At 49.2% G+C, this 21,417-nt stretch overlaps 1 protein-coding gene across 1 annotated transcript in view; it reads right to left on the bottom strand.

The window, feature by feature from the left end:
- DNAI1 (dynein axonemal intermediate chain 1) overlaps positions 1–21,417 on the bottom strand; it is a 151,273-nt gene that overhangs the window by 18,895 nt on the left and 110,961 nt on the right. The window contains exon 22 of the mRNA XM_050913638.1: positions 10,884–11,069. Within this exon, the coding sequence (XP_050769595.1) occupies positions 10,884–11,069 (186 nt within the window). The remainder of the gene's footprint in view (positions 1–10,883; positions 11,070–21,417) is intronic.

Raw genomic sequence — 21,417 nt, forward strand, 5'->3', positions numbered from 1 at the left:
GCCCAGGCACGACAGGTCTCTGCACTGACCAGGATCCCGTCGGGGGTGAGGAGCTCACATGCGCCCCAGACTGGGAGTAGTGGGATCACAGGCAGCTCCCTGGTGGGACATGGGAGTAGGGGAGAGCAGGGGATGTTTGCCCTAAGACGGCCTCACATGGTTGGCGTCTGGCATCCCATCTTGCAGAAACAGTCAGTGAATTGGAGCATAACAGCTTTCCTCTAGGAGAACCTTGGAGCTGCTTTGATTGCAGCCATCGCTGCATCTCCCACAGCCGGCGGGAGTGTAAGGCAGCCTCTCTTCTCCTCTGCTTCGCAGGGCTCTTCTGTTCCTTTTCTCCACGGGATAAAAATAATCCTTGTGCGTCAGCTCCATCACCATGTGTAGCAAGACATTTTATTCATTGGCGATTCCTTCCCTTCTCGCATTTAAACAATTCCCCATTGAGCCCATCAAGTTAATTTGAGCAAGGGCCATTTATTTGGCCTGCCTGCTAGCGCAGGTGTCTCCCTTTCTTTTCTTTTGGAGGAGGCTGGTAGGTGGCACAAGTGTGAGTCGGGGAGAGGCTTGGCAAGGGCTGGGAGCCGCGCAACGGTTTGGATCAGAGCGTGCAGGGACATGGAGATCTGTAGATCGATGTGCCCAGTGTCAGGAAACACTCAGGCAAAGTCTGCAAGCGAAGGGCTTTTTACAGCAATGCATTTGGGATGTGTTTTACAATGGCACAGACACAATCTCCCAGGCAGGGAGCTGCCCTCTGCCTCTCCGCTGGCAGCCTCAGCCCTTTCCCACCCAGGGCGGCTGTTTGGGGAAGGCTGTGTCAGGCTCTGGCAGCAGCTCAGGAGGAGTCATAGGGATGTGCCAAATCTCAAGCTGTTCCTCTGGCCCTCGTAGCTGCATCTCTTCCTACTCCATGTCATGCCAAGTTTCCTGCCTTTGTCACTGCAGCAAATACCACCGGACTCTGCAACGAGGGATGCTGCCCCAGAGTGCCCAGATGATACCCAGGGGCAAGGTATGTAATATCACAAGCAAGCAAAAGCTGAAGAGCTTGAAGAGGAGTAAAAGCCCACCTTCTCCAAGCTCTGGGGCATTGCCAGGTTCCGAAAGGCAATGCACAAACATGACTGGGATGGGTCTTGCAAGTGAAGACCAGTGTCCCATTTGCCATCCCTGCTGAGTGAATCCTCAGGTGTCCAGGACACTGCACAGCCATGAGTTGGAGAGAATTAGTTACATTTTTCCACCTAAATTGCATGACCAGCACAAATGGAGGCCAAACCAACCCCTATGGAGGTGCAGAGCCAACAGGGAGCTGCTCACCTGCATCCCAGGGTTTTGCATGCTTGGCTGACCAGGGCACCCGTGGGATGCCTGCTCCTCTCTGCTCACGTCATGATCCAGCTCCTCGTCATTTCCCTCATACTACTGCCACCTCTTCCCTCTGGCCCACACCGGGACCTGCACTCTCATCCTCCCCTTCTCGCTCCTCTGTCTGCCAGGACGGACAGCTGAGGGGCGGCACAGGGCCTAGATGGGATTGCTGAGCTGGAGTTGTAACAGTGCACACATCACTGCTGTGTCTGCTGGATGTGGGCAAGCATCTCTCGGTACCTCGTGCCACCTCCTAATTTTCACCAGTTCTCCAGGGACCTGGCTGTCCCAGCTTGAAATTTTGGGCTTGATAGCCTGTGACATCCAGCTATCTTCCTGTGATGGACAAGGCAGGGAGGCAGGAGAGCCTGCTAGGTGCTGGGCCCTGGTGGGACAGGGTTGTCCATCAGTGGACCCCAACATCAGCTCCTCTCCTGAGGTATGACTGTATTGGATGTGTCCCAAAAGCACTCAGCAGGAGGGACACAGAGAGAAGAGAGGCTGTGGGAGAGCAGATCCATGGTGTCTATGAACACCTCTTACCTGGCCGCTGTGGCTCCCAGGGAGATGGGTGTCCTCATCCCACTTCAACATGAAGAGGAGCTGCATCTCATCCAAGGAGATGCAGAGGCCAGGTCCAGGACCAGGCTGGGTCCATGGACCCAGCTTTGCACCATGTCTTCATGACGAGCCATCCCCTTGCCCTTCAAACACACCCCACAGCTCAGAGGCTGAGCTAACAAGCTTTCCTCCTCCACACTCCTGCAGCAGAGCAAGCGCTCAGAAATAGCTGCACTCCCAAGAGCTGCTTGGGGCTCTCTGGCAAAAAAGCAGCTCACCCTCAGATGACCTGAAGGATAAGCATCCATGTTGCCTCCATCAGCAGGCAGCCATAATCAGTTATGGCAGAGAGCTAAGCACCGAATAGCCTCTGCAGGAAAGGCTGCAGGCTGGCAGACCTGTTCTCACACCCAGCCATTGCCGGGAGAATGAAAGTCTCCCAAAAAGTCTCACTCACTGGCTCTGCCAAAGGCATGCTTTGAAAACAGCCTGTTCCCCCGGGGGTCCCTCTGTCTTTGCACCAGGGCTGTTATTCAGGCAAAGAACTGGTCATTTCTCAGGATCTCCCAGTTTCCTGGAGAGGATTTAAGTCATGTGCATAGAAATGAATTCATAAAGGACAGCTAAAGAAAGAAACAGGGAGGAAAGGCGAGCCAAGCAGCCCATGAGGCTGGGCAGTGCCTCTCTTGCCATAACGCTATGCTGTGCCCACTCCTCTGCTGCCACGGCTTTCTGCCAAGGCGCTGGAGAAAGCAAAGGCTCTGGCTCAAAGAGGAGCTGTGCAAGCTGAATGGGCATATTCAGGCAATCACAGATCTAACCAAAATGCAAGTCCTTTGAAGATGTGAAGCAGGGCTCCTTCTCATGCATTAGGCATTTCCCAAGACAGGCAGCGATAGGCTTATTGGGCTGCAGAGGAGCAAATCCCAGGTTGCTGGGGCTTGGGGAGCTCTAGGATAGTGGGCACCAAAGTACAGACACAATCTGTTCACAAGGAAGAGGACGCAAAGCCTGCAGACAAAACAATTCTTGTAGCAACATAACTGTGCCGGTGTAGAGAAATACAAGGGAAGGAGTAAAATAAGGCCCCACTAAAAACCATTTTGCTTGGCCAAATTCAGATTTCAGTTACTCTTGAATGCCCATAGAACAGCAAATCCAATGGACACACACACCAGTTTTATGTCTAGAGAGGGGCATTTAGCTCAGTAACTTGACTACTATTGATTGCAAAAACAAATCCCCCTAGTATTTTTCTCCAAACCCCTAGTATTGCAAAATGGAGCGGTCTTGCATCACTTTCAAACCACAGATCTTCAAAGAGGAAACTAGAAAGTCAAAGCCAGTCCTCCTGGCTTTGTCAGTGTCCCCTGACAGCATGCAGCACCTCAGAGGATGAGACTTGCACTTTAGAAATAATTTATAAGTACTACTGAATTTTCTTAAATTGGGACCTTTTCTTGCTCCAATTGCCAGTGTTTCCATTTAATGTACTAAACACACTTCATCCTGACCACTGGGAATTGACTTCAGCTTAAAATAACTTGTAAATACATTGATGTTGTCTCTCCACCAACTGCCAAACAGAGCGGTCATAGAAAGTGACATTACAGAACAAAAATAAGGTTGAAGACACATGGCCGGGAACAGTGAAAAGAAGAAAAACCCCAGCTCTTTGACCTTGGGGTTCAGCTATCTCGCAGTTACATAGAGCTCTCTTCTCCTGTCACATAGTCTGATGCAACCCAAAAGTTATTTCTCCAAAAACAAAGAAAACTGATTTAATGAGAGAAGATTCAAGTCCTTTAGATCTATGGCTGGCTTGTTTGTGTTAGCTCTCCAAAGAGCGCTAGTGTCTAAGGTTGCCACATGTCTGTCCGGGATCCAGAACTCATTGTATCTGTGGTGTGACACTCTTGGACATCTGGATTTGTGCCATAGAGCCACTCTCCCGTGCACAGTGGATATGTCCAGGGTCTCCAGATAAATACCCAAAGGCTTCAGTTCTGCCCAAGAAGGACTGGAGCCTGCTGGCACATGGACCATCTCCTTTCCCAAGAAACAGCTTTCCAGGACTAAACAGTCCCCTCATTTTATCTCAGACTACACTAGATTGGGAGATATCCTGACGTGGGACAGTGGAGGAAGAAGGGATCCTGGGGGGCTGTGAAGGTCTTCCTGCTAATGGGTTTCCCAGCACAGTGGCAGGGCAGGAAAGCATGGTAGGGAAGGAGCAGGCAGAAGGGGGAAGGGAGCCTGCTTTTGTCAGTGCACCTCAGTATTCCCTGCCGTAGATGTTGATTTACAGTTATGAGTCACAGATCTGCATAGCAAAATGGCCACAGGTCACAAGCAATGCTGCGCACACCCTGGCAAGCTGCACACAAGCAGTATGGCCTCTTGCTGGCCTCAGTGTGTGCAAGGACCACCACACGCCAACAGCAGGGACTGTCAGAACAACCACCTCCAGCCCTTCCTGCTCCAAGGCAGGCTCAGAGTGACCTGTCCCTACAGATGTGTCTCTAACCTACTCTTCTTGAAGGCCTCCAGCACTGGGTTTCCTTCCCATACCAAGGAGTTAACGCCAGTACATTTGTCCTTACATGGCCTACACAAGCGACACAGAAAGCTGTGAAAAGGCAGAAATAGGGTTTCACGAGTCCCTGGATCCACCCCACGGTGCTCAGCTCTTCCCCTAACAGTACAGAGAGCAGCTATCTGCAACTAGCCTACATAACAGGGGAGGGACTGAAAGGAAATCAAAAAGCATTTGCAAATCTCAGAGGAAATAAAGCCATCAAGCTGCAGGTCAGTTTTTATGAGACCCAAGCTTATTTGTGTGTGCCTCCTTATCAGGGGGCCAAGCTGCATCTGGAGGAGGCAGTCCTGATGTAGGCAAGGCACAGCAGCACTTGACACCAAATTCCTCCAGCACTGCTTGTGCTCTGTGTTTTTGGGTCACTGCACAGTTAGTGAGCCCTGAAGAGACACAAGGAAATCAGCCACTGCTCGAACAGCACAGAAGCAACTGCAGGAATCTCAACAAGAGAGGAGCATTTGCATGAAAACAGATGGACTAGGAATTACACCACTAGAAGAGCAAGACTCAAGTCATTTGGAGAGGAGAGGCAAGTGCTTTTCTCTCAGACAGAATGATATCACGAGAGCTGCTGAAATAGAAAGTTTGGGAACAAAATGTACTTCCCTCAGTGCTAAAGCACTCACCAGTCCAGGACTGATGTGACCTCAGAGAATGTATCTAATCTGTAGCTTCCTTCTGTAAATACAGTCCCACATGCAGACGGACTGTATCTCCTGGGACAGAAGGAGCGAGTTCAGGTTCATCTTCCTGTGCTGGTCGGCTCATTCCTCACAGCTACCGAAACACCTCCCACAGCTACAGGCGAACACTAAGAACAGAAACAATCTCCTGGTCCTTAACTCCTTCAAGTTTCTCCCCGTCACCCTAGGTCACAGCAACACAAGGCTACAAAGCAGTGAGGTTCAGGATCAAGCATCCCACTGTCCGTTCACACTGTCCTTAGCTTAGTAGCAGCTCTGGACCTAAGCTGCATCCCACCGAGGCTGGGTATAGGGACAAAACCAGAGTCCCTTATTGAGAAAGCACTGTGTGCAGTGGGTGCTGCTGGGGAGTATCAGGAGGAAGCAACCTCAAGCCCCAGGAGACAGTGGAGGCGGCAGTGCTGGGGAGGGGGATAGGCAGAAGATCCTGAAGAAGAGATTTCAGCCACTCTCCTACTGTCTCCCTAAAACTTCACACACTTCCACCAGTCTTCCCTAAATCCCCTTCCCTCCTTCACCTCCTGAAAACCCCAACATCCTCCCACTGTCCATCATAGTTCCCCAAATCCTTACTGATCCCTCCCAGACCCTGCCATCAGCTATGGTCAAAGAGCCAAAGTGCTTCAGGCAGCAAAACTCAATACCCTTCCTTGGCTGAGCAGCCTTGGGCTAGATCTGGCCAAGGACAAAATCCTTAGGGCTGCAAAGAGGCAGGGGGGCACAGGGAGTTCAGAGGTGACACTGGCTGGTGTGATAAGGCACAGAGAAAGCGGAGCAGCTGCCCAGCATGTGCACATGGATAGGAAGGCTCATAGCCACCCCACAGCCCTCGCTTGTCACCACACCACAAGCTGCTCACAGGCACCCAGCGTTGGACTCACAGGTGTGTGCCTGCAGCTCCTGACCTTCGCGCAGCCCTGCTGTTGCGTCCTGGGATGGGTGAGCAGCCGTGTTCCCCTTCCCACTCCACTCATATCCAGCTAGACCCTGTCAGCCAGGGTTTACTGCCTGGGAAGTAACTCAATGTCCGCAAGGGACAGAGAAAGAGGTGACTTGCATGTGAAGAAACCAGTAGCAGGAACAGAGACTGAGATAATCATCCTAGATAATCCAAGATAAATATCCAAGACAAGGATCAGGCCAAGAAGCTGGCTGCATCCCTGGCTGTCAGCCTGGGTACTGGCCAAGAAATTTGCCTTAGCCTCAGCAAATGCTGTATTGTAACCTTTCTTTGACCTGCTTTTTTTTCTTCTCCCACTCCACTGTGGTCTCCCAGCATTTCTAAAATCTCTTCACACTTTTTTTGACCATCTCCTGCTTACTTTTGGCATTGACAGGGGTTGTGCCAGGCTATTTTAGCAGTTTTTTAAAAACAAACCAAAGCCCATGAGCAGCTACATTCTTCTGACTGTGATGACAAAATGCTTTAATTTCTTCCAACCCTCGAATGAAACCCGGAAGGTTTACTAATTAAACAGCTCTGCCTCAAACTGATTCTTCTTACAGCTATGCTTCCCTTGGGTGAACTCAACCACCAAGGTCGTTACAAATTAGGAATGATACTTTATTAGTTAAACAATTCCTGCCTGACAACCGCTGCAATATTTAAGGAGCGCTTGGAGTCCAAAAGTGGCTTGGACAACAGCAGAGAGCCACTTGTTCCTACTGCTGCATCTTAAAATACTGCAAGCATTTCTACCCCTCCTCTGAGCTCTGAGCAGAAGGACCCAAATTAGTTTCACCAGGTCTCCTTGCACAGGACAATATCTGTTGGCATGAGCTTTCTACCTAAGCAGGGCTGGGTGCTCAGGGAGGTGGGTGTTCGGCATGACCAATGCAGGACCGTGCTGGTGGTAGTTTGATTGCAAACACACCTTCAGCAAGCTCTGCTCTCTGCCTCATGGTTGCCCTTCTCACAAGGTTTGGGTTCAGCCATCTTTGCCCCCTCCAACCTCCATGCTCCCCAGACTCTTGGAGCCGGTGCTTAGCAGTTGGGTAGTGTGTTCCCAGAGGACTCACACAATCTAGAGACAACAGCAATAGGCACAGAAAACCTCTACTAGGAACGCACCTCATGGAAAGAAATACAGCTCACTGCCTCGGGGCAAGGGGATGTCTCTGTCCCACCCCAGAGACTTCAGCCTGTGGGGCTAGGGAGGGCTCCAGGACCCAAATCACCAGGGCAAAGACACAAGGATACCCAGTACACTCTCTATACCCTCTGCGTACACAGATGTGACCTTGACACAAGCGCCTGACAGGCGGCAGAGCGCCTGTCCTCAGCTTCCTCTTAACAACAAAGGTACCTTTTCCCATGTGCCACTAAATGATTTAGGAGCCCAAAACTCACAGGGAGTTTTAGGCATTTTTTGAAGCTTTTACTGTGTGTCTTGGTGAAAGTCTCTTCTGAAAACGCCACCTGAGTGCTTTTGAGAAGTTCCCCCCTTGGCATTTTTGTTCTGCCAAGTGTTCATAAATGAGACTGTGCTAACACTGCTGACAGCAAAACTCAGAGTATTAAATAACACTTCTTAAAGATCCCAAAGTATTTTACAAACATGAATTAAGCTGCAGATCAACCCTGCGAATTATTTAAAGAGCTCTTGAACCTCCCCTCCTCGCTCAAGGACATGAAGAGAGGAATGAACCAAGGTCTGAGGAGAACCCAGGAGTCCTTACCCTCCCTATTTCCACTTATCCACTGCACCGGCTTTAACTAACAGGCAAACCAGAATAAATTCGGAACGGCTGAAATCCCACTGGGATGAAGTTAGCTCAGTCTCTCTTGGTGAGCCCTATCTTGGAAGCCCAGTGACAGCCAAGAAATCTGCAGAACATGGAGCAGACAGCACCGCATCTATTTTTAGGGGAAGAACAGGGTTTGGAATGACATGTGGCTATTAAGAGCTCTCTTGAAAAAGGGTGATTAGTCTGCTACTCATACCTGTCAAAAGCAGCTGTCCCAGCTGTGCAAGAAGCTGGTGGAGAAGCTTCACAGGCAAACCCCAGTGTGAAACAGGGGGGCAGTGGGACCTAGATGAGCCGTGGCTGCCCTGTCCCATTGGCACCCTCAGTTCTGCCAAACTCAGCAAAAGGCACCTTCCCATCTCCAAAGGAGTTGACAGAAACAAGACCAGACAGCTGAGCTCGCAACATGGGGTTGGTGTGAAGGCCCCTACCTCCAGAAGCACTGGTCATGGCTTGTCATCCTGGGTATCGGGCAGGTTTCCCCACTGGGCTCAAGTGGGGCGAGATCAAGTGCCAGCGAGAACATACTGGGGTACCCAGGTACCGAGCCAGGCACAGACAGGTTTCTCTATCTTCAAGGAGACAGCTGGGATGCCAGGACTCCTCTGCACAGTTTTGGACCCTCTCCACTTAACAAAAATCTATGGATATTCTGCAACTGTTAACTCGGCTCTGGGGACTCCTAGAAAAGAGGGAGAAGTGAAGTCATTTTACCGAGGAAAGCTGGCTGCACAGGGTAAAGGTTTAAAGAGCATACTGACTTGATCTTCAGAGGAGCCAGGGTCAATACTCTTGAAGTACATCTGACTTCCCACAGTGAGATGATACTCTTGCAAACACGGCTGGAGGCTTGCTGCTAACTGAGGACAGGAAGGCTGGTGCTGGCACAGGAAGGAAGTGGACAAGAGGACGCAGATGATGGCACTGCCTGTTCTGTCAGGGCTTGACTTCCCTCTGTTAAAGCACCCTCTCGCAGCAGCTAAACCTCCTCACCACAGGGTCCCAGACACTGGCATTTGGCGCAGCAGATGCCACATCAGCCACAAAAGACGGGCTTAGCCACCCAGCTCACTTGTCCACTTGTGGCATAGAAAGGCCTCTGAGCTGGCTGGGCCAGATCTGCCACTTTGCCACCACGCTGCATGTCATCCGTTTTAAATTCTCATCTCTTTCACAGAAGAGCTGGCTGTAGCCAGGGGACCTGTACACATCACCAGCCATGCCTGAACATGCCTCCTTCTTCTCTGCATGTGCAGGAAACATTTAGTTCAGTGTTTATTGTCCCTTCAAACCTAACCAAGCAAGCAGAAGACAGATAGCTTAATAACATCAGAGCAGGAGAGTCCATTTCCATCCCATTTATACCTTGCCTGGGATATGGTATCTACTGGTTTAAGGTCAGCAATAAGTGATTGAGCCACTCACAAACTCACAGTTTAAACTGCTTTGTCAACAACATGCAATTTGCTTCTGAAAAAAGTTGGCAAAGGGAGATGACGACATTCATACCTGCACGGAGGGCTGCTGCTGGCCACCAGGATTGGAAGGAGATATTTGAATTCATTCTGACCCACAGTGCAGTATTGCTGGGTGCTGCTCAGCCCACAGCTGGGGTGTGGAGGAAAGCAGCCACGTTTATTTGTGTGGGACCCACCTCCACTGCTGAATCCTTGTGCAACTAGGGTCTATGGCAGACACGGTGCTTGCCCATGGCCAGGAGGGGCTCATAAAGCAACCAGGAAACTTGTTCTGAGCTAAGCTAATGACAGCCCCGAGAGCTCGGATGGCCTCGGGCCGCGGTTTTGATGGAAATAGAAAAGCGTGAAGCATATGAGACATTCTCCTCCACAGCTCCCAAGCCCAGCCCCAAACAGACTGCCATGCTACTGTGTTTTCTATGCCCTCTCAGCACAGGGAAGAGTCACATTTCCAGTGGTGTCTGGCTGAAGGAACTTTTTAAAAATCACTCAGAAGACTCTGGAGTGATGCCAGGCTGATTACTTCCTGGCCAAAGACGTTGCCTAATACAGTGGGTTAGTAGAGTATATAAAACCTTTGGGGGTATATAAATAAAAGATGATCATCTTGAGACATTGCTTTCTTGGATCAGTTCTAAAAAGCCTGAAACTGAAAAAGCTCCACTAAACAAGAGACAACTGGATATGAGAATTACATGTCCTCAGAAAGGGCACTGCATTTACAGCCATTCAGCTCATAGCTGGATGAAGCCCAGAAAGAAAGTTTAGTAAAGGATCCATGTGGGAGAGGTCATCATCCTTCACGACTGGCCCTCATGGCTGGGTGGGAAAAGGGGCTTCACCAACTCACAGAGGCACATGCATCTCCTTGCTGTCACTTGAGATAAGGATCCCAAGTCTCTTCAAATTAAAGACAGTGCTTGCTCATTTACAGGAGAGATGACACGGTGGTCAGGGGACAGGCTCTGATGATCCAGGAGTGCACGAAGACAGGCAGCATGGGCTCTGTGGGAGAACTCGGGAAGGAGCTGGGACCTCCTTTACTTGGTTTCAAGGAGTTTTGCAAATAAAACCCAAAGCTCAGAAAAGATGTGAGCTTTGGGAAACAAACGAACCTCTGCAGAGCTTCTGGGCTTGTCTGGACCATGGCGAGAAAGTGCTCGCAGACAGCAAACCTCCTTCCCACGATTCCCTGCTCCTGCCCAGGAGCGAACTGAGCCTTCTTACTCATAAAGGAACAGAGGCAGGGATCCAACATCCCAGACACCCTACCCAAAAGGCTTGAGGTAATCTTAAGCATCTTGCTAGAGAGAGCAGCTTTGCCAACATCATTGCACGGAAGGAGAGGGGACAGTGATAAGGCACAAAGAGGCCTGCTGTGGTTGGTACCTCCCTTAGGGGAATGCAGGTCGTCCTTACCTTGGGCATCCTGCGCAGATTGGGAGAGAGCTTCAAGGAGGTAACGTGGCCTCGTTCATCTCCAATGATGACAACAGGGTAGACAGGGTTAAACTGGATATGGGTTATTTTATTTTTCTTCTTGGCCACCACTAGCTGTGTGCAGAGAGCTTCATACTTATTAATGCTCAGATCAAACACATGGGCCTGGGGATGAAAAGGCAAAGCACACAAAAGAGATTAATCAGGCAAGAACATCCCTCAGTGGCAGAATGATGGCTGGAGAAATCAGACAAAAAAGGTCCCACGGAAAGGCAGCCTCAGCACACAATTACCATCTGCAGTCAGGGCCTTTGTCCTCTTTTAAGTAAGCAGTGTGCAGAAGCTGCCTGCTGCTTTTGAGGGACTGTCCCCCTCCTGCAGAGACTCATGGAGTGAGGACCAGTTCCCTGCTGTGGGTGCAAGCTCTTTCCAAGACCCTTGGCAAGGCTCCAGCTGATCTGGACTGGAGAAGGCTCACAGCCAGCATTGCTAACCCCACAGGTCTTAATCTCCCTTCTCAGTGCTGCAAGTAATGAGACAACCAGATGTTAAATCAGAGTCTAACACAGATTGATGCACAAAGCGGAGAATGCTGTCAGAAATACTTATTACACCTTATTGCAGAGCTTTCCAACATTTCCAGCTTAATAATAACATTAAAGACTCAAACCAGTAATTAATAGGGAAGTGATGGGAACATGGACAGTATGATTAAGGGTGTACCCTGGGATAAAGCCAGGGAAGCACAGGCAAATGCACAGCACAGGATAGCTTGGTGCTGGCAGCCCACACCAGTCCAGCTGCTTCGGATGCTATGCCTGCACACATGCTCTTCTCCCACAGCATCGAGAGAAGTGCCAGGTAAAGACTGGCCTAACAGGAAAGGTGAAGATGGAGGGAGACAGACCCAAGGCCCCGCTCGGGTGGGATTCCCACTGGCATGGACCTCAGATCTATGGCACTGATACAGCAGTGACACAGACCTGCCACGTCACCAACTGCATGACAACATACGTTTCATCATGACTCCAGAGGGAACAGTGGTAGTTATTCGAGAGAATGTGTTAACTTATCTCCCAATAATTGCAATTAGCTCCCATCATTGATACAGCCTGCAAAGGCTAATAAAACATGACATCCCTCTCTTCCCCAGTGCTGAAGCAAGCAGTCTCCAGCATGCTGGACTCTCACCTTGAATCCACCATGGAGACTTTCAGCCTTATGTTTCTCTTCCCTTTTCCGTCTTCAGAAAAAATAAGGAAGGGAATACTTCATGCCAACAAGTACAGTGGGAATATGGGGAAAATTAAGACTGAACTACTTGTACACCTCCTGCCAGCTGTGTCTTGTTTACCAGCACTTAGGAGACAGATGAGACATTTTATTTCAACGTTGTGCCATGCTCACAATTTGAATCTGGGAATTATCTGAAATTGGACAGTGTTACCCTATAAAAGCTTATTCCAAAGAGCGTGGAAGGTTTTGTATCAAATCAGTACATGTACTTTCCCATCATACACCAATGAGCTGGTGAATTTTCTCTGAATCCATGTATAGCAAAGCGCTGGGCAATGTGCAAGCACACATCTGAGGCAGTCTCTTGAGCTGCTGTGTCTTTGTAGGACTAAACATCTAGCAATTTGTGATGTCCTTGGTCTGGGCAGGAGAACCATGCAAAGGTTTTACAGATGCAGAAAACAAGATGAGGAAGACTCCCTCCAGACTGAAGTAAAATAAGACTTTTCCAGATGGGGAAGAGCTTGAAAAGTGGACAGGGTTCTCGGACATATTTTGAAGAAGTCCATGACAGTATAATTCAAGAAGGGAATCCAAAGCATCAGCCACAGATGAGGATCTGCAGTTTGGAGAGTCCTTCCCCAGTCAGCAGAAGCATAGGTGGAAAAAAAAGATTTCATTTTTATCTGCTCAAAATATCAGATGCCAGCATTAAATTCTGAATCTAGACCTGACACTTGAGGTCCCACAGTCCAGCCAAGGTAATCCCAATTTCCTACCTCTAGGCATAAATAAAAGTGGCTGTCCTGGCTTGTACTTTATGCCTGCTGTCTTACTATGTCTGAAAAGGAACAAGCTCTCTTTCAAGCATATCAGCCCCCCATGACCCACAGTCACTGAAGATTTAATTGCTTGCTTTCACAGAATACATTGTTATTAATTTAAGGGCATGATTCACCACCACTCCACCACCCCCCACCCCCAATGGCGCAAGCTCAATGCTTAGTAACCTAAGAGCCTGGGAAATGCCCACTGCTTGAGTAGCATCAATTAATCTAGGAAAAAAAACCAGCATGGAATTAGTGGCCAGGTTTCTTGTCGGCAGCCAGGTCTGCACTGCTGTTCTATAAGGCTGTCAATGTATCACACCTGCACACTCTACCCAGCACTGCAGTGGAGAAAGATTGCATGTCTGAAGGCTCAGTGTCGGAGTGCTGAGCGATGCAAATTACTCTGGGTGAGGCAGTTTTTCAAAAATGTCACTGACAGCCCAGACTAGCACAATGCCTGGGACAAGAACTCAAAACCATCAGCAATGTGGAGAAGGTCAAAAGCAAACAAGTTTATGAATGTTCCTACTATAAAGCTCCTCTTTTATGAGCTTCTAAACAAATGGGCTTGTTTTCCTTTGCCAAGGGAATAATGGAAAAGAACAAACTATTTCAGTTCTTCAGTTGGAAACACCAGCCTCATATCAGCTGTCAGATGCTCCAGATGGAGGGGTGGGCCACGGGTGTTAGGAAGGACTTCGGAAGCTTTGATTTAGAGGCTTACAGGCACTCTCAGGAGAGAGGGAAATGGGGTCAGACCAGCACTGTTATTGGTGCTTTGGGAGTGACCTAAAAGGGGCACAGGGCTTCCCACAACACTGGAGGCAGTTTAACAGCGCTGTAAAGCCGCAGACCTGCATGTGACCAGCACGATCTGCAGATTTGCCTGGGGCTTGGGGCAGGGCTTTCTGCCCAAAGAATGGGAGATTGAAAACCTGCAGCTCTCCCTTGAGGTCCTAGTCCCATGAGCTGCCCTGCTGGCTCAGGTCCTGGGATTAAGGATTATGGAGTAGGATCCAGCTGGATCTCCCACCCCAGAGACTCACCAACAGCACACAGCTTCCTTCCATCCCACCGCTCCAGTGGTCCCTATCCCTCCAGACTATAGATCACTGCTTAGACGCAGAGACAGCCTCTCAGGTCGTGCAAGATGAACCCTCTCTGAGTATATGACCCAGAAAAGTGCAACCATGACCCACAGAAGTGCCACACAACCCCACGTGTGACTCAGGTATCAAACTGATGGGGACCCAGGATGACCAGAGCCAGAGCCACATCCAAACCCTCTCCATGGAGAGCAGGTGCCTCCATAGGGCACCCTTCTTAGAGCAGGCACTCATCCAGCAGCACCCAGATGAGAGCTGCCACCCAGACACTGTCAGGCAGCTGTTCTAAATGGGCATTTTTGATGAGGGCTGATATTTGTATAACTTTGCATGTGGTGGACAAGCACATTTACATATTCACTGATATACAACGTGCCATGTCATCCTGGGCTCCTACATTTCACAGGGCAGGTCTGCTTCCACCCATCTGGCCCCCGATGCCTCACTCAGTACCATAGCATCACCCAGACTTTTATCTCCAGCAACACAGCAAGACAGTGATGCTTGTCAGAATGTGACACTTCACAGTTCAACGAATCCACGGGAAACACAGTAACTTGCTCAAGGTCCCTAAAGCAGAAAGTATAACTTTGATGGGAAGACAGCATATAGCAACACAGCAGTGCAGTGCCCTGTGCTGGGACACCAGCCTGAGTTTTAATGGTACTGAGAACTGTGTAGGAACAAAAAGCATGTCAAAGCAGTATCCTTGTCAGAGCTTACAAACCAGTGACGGTCCCTCTGTGAATAGCCCCCTCTTTCCTGCCAGCTCTGCACATCACTTCCTCTCATGCTGCCTAGGCTGGTCCCAGCACTTCCCTCCGTGCAGATGCTGAGACCTAGGGCCACCACATTCACTCACCCACACTCATCCAGGAGCAGTTTAGAAACTACAGAGTGGAGGTTTCAAACCTCTGGTTTTCAGCCCTCAAAAAGTGTTTCCACTGTGGTGCATGTCCCAGAGAGGGAGCTGGAGCTTCCTGACAATAAACTTGCTTTTATCAGATACCTTCTGCAGATCCTGTAGAAGCAAGTCAGGGACCTGCAGACCACGGCTGAGAGCTTCATTCTTTCTGCTAATAAGCATTCAGATAATGGGAAAGGGCATTTCAGTTCTTTTGTTACAGAGTCCTTAGGAACAATATGTGGCCACTTCCTTAGAGGGACATGAATCAACTCCAAGAACAAGAAACCTGGGGAGAGGCAAAGAAGGTAAAAGAAATCTGAAAACATCTGAAATAGGAAAGTGCAAGAACTCTCCTCTGCTTCCCCAAGCTTAGCTGCAGATCCCCAGGGAGAATAAAGCATGGGGCAGTAACCAATGACTCCAATAGCTATTTTATTTATGGTCCCTATAAACCTGCGTGCCCATCGAAGGAAGTGCAGGAGTACATGTAGCACCCTCCAAATGAAGTCCAAGCTGTTTTGCTAAGCAGTTCCTTGCAGCATGGGGATTTATAAACTGGCATCAACAACCATCAAAAGAAACCTAGAATCACAATACCAAAGTGCTGGACAGTCTGATGGTAGATATGCCAGGCAGATGCTCAAAGCAAACTTCTCCTTGATGGAAGAACAGTAACTCTGATAAATCAGTAGCCCCTGAAAAGGAGCACTGAATTTAAGCTGATGCCCAGTTATCTCTGAGATGGGATCAAGTGAATCCTGCAGTCTCTGTCTGATGCTTTTTACTCAATAAGAACATTTTTAAATTACCATCAGGGTAACAACAGAGCCTCCATGCTTGATGTACAGGCAATAATGGATCTAACTCTGGTGTGTTACAGTTGCAGAAAATATTTGACATAAATGAGCCGCTTTGATGCCGGACTCTCAAACAGCCAGAGATGAAATCCAGCTCAGTTACATCCAACAGCTCCTCTGTCTATGAATCATGCAAATGTATTCCACCTCCCGAAATCCAGTGGTTGCCCACTGACGCTCTGCATGGCTGCTCTGGAAGCATGGCACAGTGCATGTCCAAAGCTATTACCATAGCTCCAGCATCAAAACACGTTCAGAGTTTTGAACATCTCATTTCTCCCCACCTGCTCTGCAAACTGCACTTACAGCCTGAAAGTCAGCCCAGCCTCTCATCCGCTCAGCAGCTCTGAGGTGACTTGGACCCCTCTGTCCTTACACTCTGCTGTCACCCCCTGCCCTGCAGCACAGTAGCTTGGCAATCCCAGGGAAGGAAATGCCAGGGGATCTGGGGGACAGTTGGACCCTCCAAACAGCACCACCTGAAAGCAACCAACCTCCCTACCAGCAGAACAAACTACTTGACTTTTGTGGCCCATGAAGATGGGAGCTGAAGAGCTACTTTGACCGACCCTGCCTTTATTGCATGCCTCGAACACACGCTGGGTCTGCAGCAGCTGCAGCCTTTGCTGTCCTTTTCTTCCAGGCTTACAAGCCTTCATTCCACAGCAGTGGTCTGGGCAATGCTAGCATGTTCAAAAACAACCTGATGGCAACCAGAACCAAGACTGAGGGGAAATATATATGTGTGTAAGAACAAGGCAGATGTACCTGGTAACTTGGCAACAAAGAATAAAATCAGTGCAAGAGCAAAAGGTGAGGGATAATTTAATATCATGCTGCCCTTTATCAGTTGACATCTCTTTCACGGCTTGGCTTTCACTGTCCTTGTGATGGATTTACCTCATTTTCTTGACTGAATCATGATACCTCATCCATTTGCAAACTCCACGGATGATTTGTTTCAAACTCTCAGGTAATATATTTAACAAGTGTGCAAGCCACCCCCAGCCCCTGTCTAGCACCAAGACAGCTGCTGGAGCATCCTACAGGCACTGGGCTGGCAGGGCAGCCCCAGCTTGCATCAAAGCCAAGCTGCCATGCGGTGGAGGCCTTACTTTGCATGATTTCTATACTCCCACTGCAGCCAGAACAGCCTCCAATACAGTTAATTTTCTCTAGGAGGACATTTTTGAGTTACAAATAAGGGTTGTAAGACAGTGCTTGGTCCCTCTGACACCCGGGGCAGTCAGGGGCTTGGCAGGAGGAAAGGAGGCCCGACTCAGAAACCACTCATTGCCTCCCTGCTTCTGCGATGACGACACAGGAATCCTGGTCCTCGGCTGCCCTGATACCAGCACCAGACAGACCCTAAAATTCACGGGCTTTCACAGCACTTTCATGCTACTGGTGAAAGGACAGCCCCCAGCTCTGTTACAGGTATGTTCAGAGGCAGTTTTGAGCTCAGGAGGATAAGCAGGCATCTGTGAAAGCTGCTTTTTGGGCTGAGCCGGGTGACCTTTGCCAGCCAGGAGCCGGCTGCATGTCCCGGGATTCGGGAGAGGGCTAAGCACATCCCTCTGCCCTGCAGCATCTCAGCCTGCTGCTCCAGGGTGCGTGACACAGCAGGGAAGAGAACGTCTGTGTCACCTGGCTTAACTGTAGGAGCTGCTTCACTGTACAGCTGCATCTCAGCTTTTCCTCATTCACTAAGAACTGGGTCGCTCCCCATTTGACATGGTAGGAAAACAGCATCAGCCTCCGCTGATTTGACTCAACTCCCACAAGTCAGTAAGAAATCAAAGCTTCAGCATGCAGAAGAGCTGCTATTCATTCAGACCAACTGAGGACCATTTGACCTCTTTTGGAAACCCTGTTACATTGTTTTACAAGAAAGTGCTTGTTTATCCCAGCTAACTTCCTTGTCAGTCACCACTTCAGCCAGCCTGGCTCTGCTCTGAGAGTCTCAGTGATTAGGATAATCTCCTTCATGTCTCTGTCCTGCACACTTCTGAATGCTGTTATCTGGTGCTAAATAGCTGATACATCCTACCCCTGCGCTGGCTGCACTTCAGTTTGGTCTAATATGATTCTCTTATGTTGTCCGTGACTCTTAATTTTTTTCCTCTTTAACATTAATAGCATGCTTTGGAATGAATCACAAAGCCTCCTTCCGCTCTTCACTTTTGTACTAAATTAAATGTTACTTTCCAAATCACTTCTGAAAGGTGAAAGTCAAACAGAGAAACTAATCTGTGCTGAACTTGTGCAATAGCTAGGCTGATGATAGCAGCCAGTACCTCTGCACTACGCTGCAATCCCTTCTTCAACAGCAGAGATGATGCTTCCTTAGAGATCAGCATCCAAAGTCCAGCCTAAGCCCTGGCTGTGCTCATGGGGTGACTCTCCCCTGCATCTCCCAGGGTTTGAGTCAGCAGCACAGTGTTAGCGAGAGCACAGCAGCACAGGCAGTCCCTGGCCCCAGCCTCCCTTACAGTCCCGCTGCTTCCCCAATTAGTGCTTATTTCATACTGCACATTTGGTTTGTGTCTTTATTGAATTTCATCTCACTGATTGCAAATTGCTGCTGAGGTTGCCGAGCTCATTTACAATTTCAGTTCTGGCACCAAAGCACTTGTAAGTCCTGTCCACTTAGTCCCCCCACAATTACTGCTGGGTTTCATTGCTAGGCCCTGTCCCCGAAGCAACCCTAGCTGCACTGCACACTCTGCTGAGGGTGACTTCCATTGTGCCACATCCACCTTCTCACCTGCCTTGTAGTTTGCTTATGGACTTGTGCCAACAGTGTGCCCGAAGTCAACCTGTAAGCATGTATTACATCTCCTTCCTCTGATCTACCAGGCCTGTTACTCTCAAGAACAGTATTAGATCAGTTTTATGTGATATGGCCTTACTAAAGCCTTACTAGACTGGCTGTTCCTTGATCTACCAGTGCTTACAAATAGACCATTCAATGATTTGTCCCAGGATCTTTCTGGATAGCATATTTAGGCTGCCTAATCTCTCCTGCACTGTCATGCTCCTGAATACTGGGCAAAGAGTCTTTCCTCCAGTCCTCTGACACTTCCTTACTCTGCCATCCCATCCCAAATACCTGGTGAAGAACAATGAGACTGTTTCAACCAGTCCCTTATGTACCCCGGGGCAAACCTCCCACGGCTGTGCTACGTGAATACATCCCAGCTGTGCCAGTCCCCCTGCGCTCTCTCTACTGCGATGCACAGCCCAGCCCCTGATGTCAGGCTGAAATTATGTCCTCATAGACATGGACCAAGCTCCAGCTCTTCACACATTGGCAGGGTCCTGGCTATGCCCCACTGCAGAGAGTCAGCGCTGGAGGCTGGGGCATGGGCGACGGCAGGCAGCTGCACAAGCAAGGGCAGCATCGAGTCTGACGGGAGAAGCAGTCACTGCTCTCTGCCACCTGCAGCCCTGCGGCAGGCCAGCAAAGCTGTTCATAAGGCAGATACTGAACTGTCACGGTTTGGAGACTGGCATTTAAAACAAACCAGCACAGATTTCAGGTCATTATAAAATGCCAAGCAATAAACATCAAGGTTCAGGAGCTGCTGTCTCTGTACAGCAGGATGGGGCAGACAGCTGGAAGCTCTCAGTGGCCCTAATGCCAATTGTCCCCACTTGCAAATTGAAACCTAAGTGAGGGACCATTCTGAGCGGCGGCTGATAATGAAGAGCAGAGGGGCACCTAGGAGCAGCTTTCTAAACTCTCACAGGCACTCCTGATGGGCTCTGTGCCCCCAGTAGGTTTCTATGCAAAGTCCAACAGGTGAATCAACAAAATCTTTGGAGATGCTGCCCAAGTAATTTTTTCACTCACATATGTCCATGCAAGCAGAAAAAGGCAAACTTGGTTCCTGTGTGGCTGAATGAACTAGTTAATCTCAGCAGGTGGGTTTCGTCAAAATGCTGTATTTCATAACCTGAAAGAGCAATAGCTCTAGTAATAAAAAACTGGTCTGCGAGCATCTGTGTAAGAAACAATTCCTGCAAAGACACTGACGAAAGGGGTTTAAATTTATCAAATTGACTTTGCACTGAAACCAACTACTGTGCTGACAAAGTCACCTCAGCTGCAACTCAGTAGCTAAGGGATGTGAGTGAGCAGCAGTGTCCTGAGGTGCCTGATGCACATCTTGAGGCTTGGAGCCCACCAGAGCACCCTATGATGGGATAGGAGCTGCAGCAGGATAGAAGTAAGGGCTCAGACCCTGCAGGGCAAACCAAAGTCTTCCAGGCTGGCTTTACTCTCTAAAAGCAGCTGCTGGGGGAGAGAAGTGCCAGTGCACAGAGAGCCTGGTGGCTGGGGGGGGAGAAGGGAGCACAGCCTGACTGGCACAAAGTGGAGACAGCATTAATTCCAGGGACTCTGCCCATCTACCTCACTGAGCTTTGACATGCCACCAGCCCCTGTTTTAAAGCAGACATAAGTCTGCCCAGCAGTCCACATCAATCTCAAAGATTCAGCAGGGAATAAGAAAGAGCCTTTTACGTTTTGTGGCAGAAGAAAATGAATAGTTTTACTGGAAAACAACCACTTATGTATGAATGCAACTTCAAAGACACTTTAAGAAAGCCCCTGCCCACTTTAGCCTACTCAAAGGTCCTTCTGGATGACAGCAAAGGGATCTGCACTCATTTAGTCTTTTCACACCCAGCAATTGCCCCAGCCATGCTGCAGAGAGCCAGGAGACACCTCATCCCAGCCCTGCAGAGCTAGCAGCAGCCCCACAAGGCATGGATGAACCCCATGGGCTACTGTAGAAGGGTAGGAGGAAAGACTCAGATGCGGCAGGGACATCTGTAGCCGTGAGGGGTTCACAGTCTTGACTCCCCCGGGCAAAAGCATTGACTGATGCTGAGAGGTCTGCTGGCACCCCTGATTCATGCCCTACAAGGAGAGGCAGGATTAGGTCCAAAATACCCAGTGAAATATTTGCAAACCTGAAAGGTTTAGCAAGCCTCTTATCTGCAAAATTGTTCATGCTTTTAAAGACAGAGATTGGCTTTTGCTGCTGGTCAATGCTAAATGGGCAGCAAGTCTCTGCAAATTGCCCTAGGAACACACACGCATGCCAGTGCTAAACAAGTGTTTCTCTCCTAGCTGGGAAAGGATGGGTATCAAGACAAGAGGCATTTCTTCGGCATCTTATCCTGTAGGTGAGATACAACAGGAATCTGGTCTTCAAGACTTCTCAAACGAAACAGTTATTCAGTAAAATACGTTTATACAAGGAGGAAAGGGCACACTCACTTCCTGAGCAGCACAAACCATTAGCTAATTTCCTGAAGGTTTGGGTCGTTTCAAGTATTTCACATTTTGAAAGGTCAACAGCTTCAGTAATGGGGAAAAGCCCTGGAGCATATGTCTGAGCGGCGTTCTCTGCAGAGTGCACACTTGGATGGCATTTATCTTGAGGCTACCAATATTTACTAAAGATGGCTATAACATCACCTTGCTCTTGCTGCATTAGTCATGAAGTGACTGTGTCAGACCACAAAAACATGAGAGCAAATGGACTTATACTTAGTGCATGCTCC

The sequence above is a fragment of the Gymnogyps californianus genome, chromosome Z (assembly GCF_018139145.2).
Source record: "Gymnogyps californianus isolate 813 chromosome Z, ASM1813914v2, whole genome shotgun sequence".
Lineage (NCBI taxonomy): Eukaryota > Metazoa > Chordata > Aves > Accipitriformes > Cathartidae > Gymnogyps > Gymnogyps californianus.